Source organism: Amblyomma maculatum, chromosome 3 (genome assembly GCF_055883805.1).
Source record: "Amblyomma maculatum isolate TAMU_Amacu chromosome 3, ASM5588380v1, whole genome shotgun sequence".
Taxonomy (NCBI): domain Eukaryota; kingdom Metazoa; phylum Arthropoda; class Arachnida; order Ixodida; family Ixodidae; genus Amblyomma; species Amblyomma maculatum.
Window position 1 is genome coordinate 35,879,664 of NC_139346.1, and position 4,752 is coordinate 35,884,415.

The window sequence follows — 4,752 nt, forward strand, 5'->3', positions numbered from 1 at the left end:
AAATGTGTGATCCTGTTTAGTGTATCCGGGTCAGTGATAAGGGTGAAGCCATTCGCTGTGCGGTGAGCCAGACTCGGAAATCATTGCGAGTGTCGGTAGAGTATGCCCATGTTTTTTTTTTTTTTTTTGGGGGGGGGGGGGGGGGCGTTAAAGGCCCCTATAATTAAGAGGGGCGTTTGTGCGCGAGTTGCTTGTTCGCTGAGTAAAGACAGACGAGGTATGGAAGGTCCCGTTTATAAGGGTTATAAAGGTTGATAATAAAGAGACTACCTCAATACAGAGATGCTTAATATTGCTGACGGGAAGATCGCGCACCAACACTAGGCTTGTTCGTTTACCGAGAAAAGCTACGTTCTGTGCCGCGTCTGATGAAGGCAGATAGTGCGTATATCCGGGGCGGTTGATGCGATTAATGGGTTCTTGTAGCACCAAGACGTGTATACCAGGAGCACGTTGCAACAAAGGTTTATGATCCCTTTTTCCCAAATCCCGGGCGGTTCCACAGCTAGACAATGCATAATGGTTTACAGGGCGCCTTCATGTGATACCGATGGGAGCGCCTGCTGTGTTATAGTGGGAGAAGCCTGATATATGTTCGGTGTAGGGGAATGCTGATGTTCTGATGCTTTTATTTTGTACCTACGATAGGGGGTAACATCGCAAGCAGCCAAATGTTACTCTATTTCTTTAAAATCTGCGTGCTGTGCGCTCTGTATGCTATTCAAGCTTTTTACGAAAAGTTGGACAGATTTGAGAGACAATTTGGTTCAATTTGTGCAAAAGTGCTGCTTCTAGCTTAGTTACTATGATCTGTTCAATACGTTAGACCAGGCGAGCTTCTAGACAAGTATATGAAATGTTTTCAAAGCGATGTACTACTCTTGAAATTCTGCTTCTAAGCGAGTTACCCCTTTACAGCGCTATTGGTCGTGGAGGGTAGTGATGCTACACCGGGCTTCGAGTCGACGCGCATTGGTGGGGTGGTGAGATTGTCATTGCTTTGAGGGGTTGGGTCTAATTGGTGTGGTAAGACAAGATTGTCAGAGTAGATATGAGTGGATGGTGAAAGTGAGGTAGGAGGGGATGTTTGTGCAGAGATGGTACTTGGCTTTGCTTTTAGGAGGGCGATGCGTTGGATGAGCATGGCGTTTTCTTTTTGTATACTACTTGTACGCTGCATTTTCCGGCGTGGAGCTTGCCTGCATCGTTCGGTACGGAGGTGTTGGAGAGCCTGCGGGCGTGTGCTGTACTTTCTGCGCCCAGGCGTCCGGCATGTTGTTCGTGGCACCCTCTGATGCCGTGCTGCTGTGCGGTGAGGGAAGGACACGAAGGCGGATGTTGGATCGATTTTATCGCGCTGGGAGACGGGGAATGGAGCACGTGTAATCGGTGGCGCCCGTCGCAGTACCTCAACGGCCTATGACGTCATCGGAGCGTTGAAGAGCGGTATTCCTAGTGTTCCTGGTTCTGGGCGTGTCAAGCGTAGGGGGAACCTCTGCCGTCACTTGCCTTACTGCGCGGGTCGTGTATGAGTGATGTAATGCGATGATCCATTCCCTGCACTGCAGGTTTTGATTTCAGATGGTGCGTTCCTGCACAGTAATGCCCATGTTGAGGGCGCACTCGCAAGCCTGGGACGATGGATAGGCTGCTTTCCGGTTTAGCGAGGTGGTTTTCTTGGGCGGTACAAAACCGGGCTCGAATCAAAACACAGATGAGTTTTGGTTCACAGCTGGGCTTGCTTAGGTTCCTAGTGACGTTACCTTTACTGATCACTTGGTTGGCCTCTACGAAGAAAATTTCTCAGAAAACACACATTTAGCCCGACCTCATGTGCTGAGCGTCCAACCCACGTGGACCCCTGGAGGCAGTCCTTTGGGCAGGAGTGCTCGTGCTAGGCCCACTCCAATGGTTCAAGGTCCAGGAGGAGGCAAGAACTCTCATTGCTCGCAAGAAATGGCACCTCCCCGTCCCTTTAACCGGGGAGGTAAGGCATCGCTTTATATGCTGGCCGGGTGATCTTGTGCCCCGGGGGCCTTTTCAGCCTTGGGAAAAGCCTGCACTAAAAATAAGCACGCAACTGAAGGTAGTTCAGTTTTCAATATTAAGGTAAACTTCAGCCATACGGGATATGTAAGCAAAGACATCGATATTAGGTATGCTGTTCGGATGCAGACATTTAGCTAACTTTGCAAATGGTATCTGATCGTCGTATTAGATAATTGTCGGCTGCTGTAAAAAGATTCGTAATAAACTGATTTTCTCAGTCAATAATCACCTGCGCACCGTGGCGCTTGGAACTGTGGCTCTTCCGACATTTTAGAGCGGAACTGTGCAGCGGAAGTAAGCGTGCGGCAACGCCACAAGCCCACGTCGTTCAGCAGCGCTCGTGCTGCTTGAAAACGCTTGTACCATTGAGATCAGCAGGCCTTTCATTGTTGCTCTCATATGCAGCCAAGTGCGAGATTATTATGTCGCACCACGTGACTTGGCATCTCCTGTGCTCTGCTGTTTACGCATCATTTAACGTAACGCCTGTGTGTTACACTAGTGAGTAACGAGTTAGCTGTGAAGTTCTTGCGAATCAGGTTTCTAATTGTCACCTCTCTTCAGTTTCTGATATTCAAAGCCGTTGGCACTAAAAACTGAGCCAAACAAATAGTGTATTTTTCTAACCCTCTTCTAAAGTATAAGTTCATTGGGTGGCTCCTAAACTGAGGTGCTGGACTTCTGAGAGCAGAAATTTACCTACTGAAAGGGAAGGGCGAATCTCGCACCCGCAAGGTGTAAGAGGGTTTACCTCTTCCCCCCCCCCCCTCCCCATTCGTTTTTTTCTGTGCCCTCACAGGCGCTTTAGACTGCGGTATTGCCGAATTACTGTTATTTCTCTTGTCGACATAATATAGATTGATAGCAGGGCAACAGTCCATCATCGCACGGCTTCAAAGTTGGTGCACTCCGTGTGGAATTGCGCAGGTTGCTTAGCGTTTAATAGGCTACTGAAACCGAAACCCTTGAGACGCGCTCTTAACCTGTAGGGAATCTTTTTATTGACATTTATAAAAATTCTGGCTCACGGTTAGACTAGAAATTCATCTAAAAGAAATGACTGAGAAAGGTTTTCGGCGCCGGAGTATTACGGTGTCTCACCTCTGTAAATCATCTTGGTGCACAAGAGACGCCCGCTAGTCGGCCGGGTAAGGCTTATCCACCTACACGTTGAGTAATTAGTGTTTCTTCCCGAATGTCTCCCCATAGAGTCATAAATGAAGCTCCATCTCCTAGCTGTTGTATCTTATTCTCAAGACGAAACAGCAATTCCGGCGTGAAATAATCCTTCCAGCTGCCTACCTTAGCTTCCTTGACAATGGTGTACTTGTTCTTGTCTCCTTCGTAGCCACTCTTACTCGTCACCTTGTTTCTTGTGAATAAATCATCCCATTCCAAAGTGTCGTTCTTTGTTGTTTCGACCACGATGACATTCTTCATATGTTCAGCTTTAGAGTAATTGAGCACGTTCTGGAGCATCTGATCATCGTCTTCCAAAGCCCGACCGTAACTCTCACCCAGAAAGTAAGCAAGTTTCAGAACCGTGTTCTTCTTGTCGTTCAAGAGTTCTTCGTAGGTCAGAAAGAACACATTTGGCTCGTCTTTCAACGCGTACCCGGACGCCACGTGGTCGAAGTAGTCCCCGTAACCCAGATCCCCTTCGATGAACGGCTCGAGGAACTCTGCGAACGTGCCGTCCTGGAACCTGTAGATGCTTACATCTGTTATCATCCGGAACATTGCGACGCACACGTCCCAGGGGTTGCGAGCCACGTAGACGTACTTGGCTTTATGGCTCACATTGTCACGGCGTAGCGGCAGGTGCGTGAAGAACAGTCTCACGGGTAGATGTGACTTCCAGTCAGCGCACTCTGTGTACTCGAGCGCGCGCGCGTTGCGGGTGAATTCACCGTAGTCACCGATTACTTCACCACCCTTGATGATCAGCTGTGTAATATACTGTACCCAGTGGGTGCCACTTTTAGGGTACGTGTACTGCACAAAATCGCCTTCGGTGGGGCGGAATGATAGGTTCTTTCTCAGCACTTCAGGGTTTATCCAGGGGCACCTTGGAACACCATCAATGATTTGGCGGTAGGGTCGCCGGCCCGGCATGATTTTTGCTGGCCGGTTGGAGTCCTGAAATGTGAGCACAGAATTCGATCATGTAGCGTACGAGCACTCTACCTAGGCTTGTATTTCCAGTGAACTGTGTCTTTTCTTTCCTAGTAAGATATTTGGCCGCAAAGGCACACTATTATTACATTATCTATTACATCCTTTATTTGTTTTCTTTTGAGTAAGCGTAACTTGACTACGGCAATGACACCAGTGGTGCTTTGTTTTGCACTTATATATCCCTGTGTCATTTGCCCCTCTTTTCCTGGTTTTCTTCGCACACAACCAGTATCGTATACAGATTTGTCCGTACCTAATAATGGAGCAACGACAGCTGCGGCATGTGCGGTCTCTATGCAATAATGCACAATTCCCACATCTACCCATGGATCCCATATATTGACTTCCTCCCCTCGTCACGAAGCAGTATTCCAACACACTGTATCAAATGATATGGGCATGCAAGCACATTTCCATGAGCCTGATTCCGAACCCGAAACCCAAGCACCGGCAGTCCGTATTGCTCAATCCCGATTCGGACAACCAAGTTTGGCTCGTCTCCAGGGCCGCTACCGCAACCTCAGC

General features: G+C 48.5%; 1 protein-coding gene across 1 annotated transcript; it reads right to left on the reverse strand.

The window, feature by feature from the left end:
- Positions 1-3,080: 3,080 nt before the first annotated feature.
- On the reverse strand, positions 3,081-4,164 carry LOC146194514 (sulfotransferase ssu-1-like). The gene has a single exon (XM_084596064.1). The coding sequence runs from the start codon at positions 4,162-4,164 to the stop codon at positions 3,205-3,207; it is 960 nt and encodes a 319-aa protein (XP_084452190.1). The 3' UTR covers positions 3,081-3,204.
- Between the last annotated feature and the right edge of the window lie 588 nt (positions 4,165-4,752).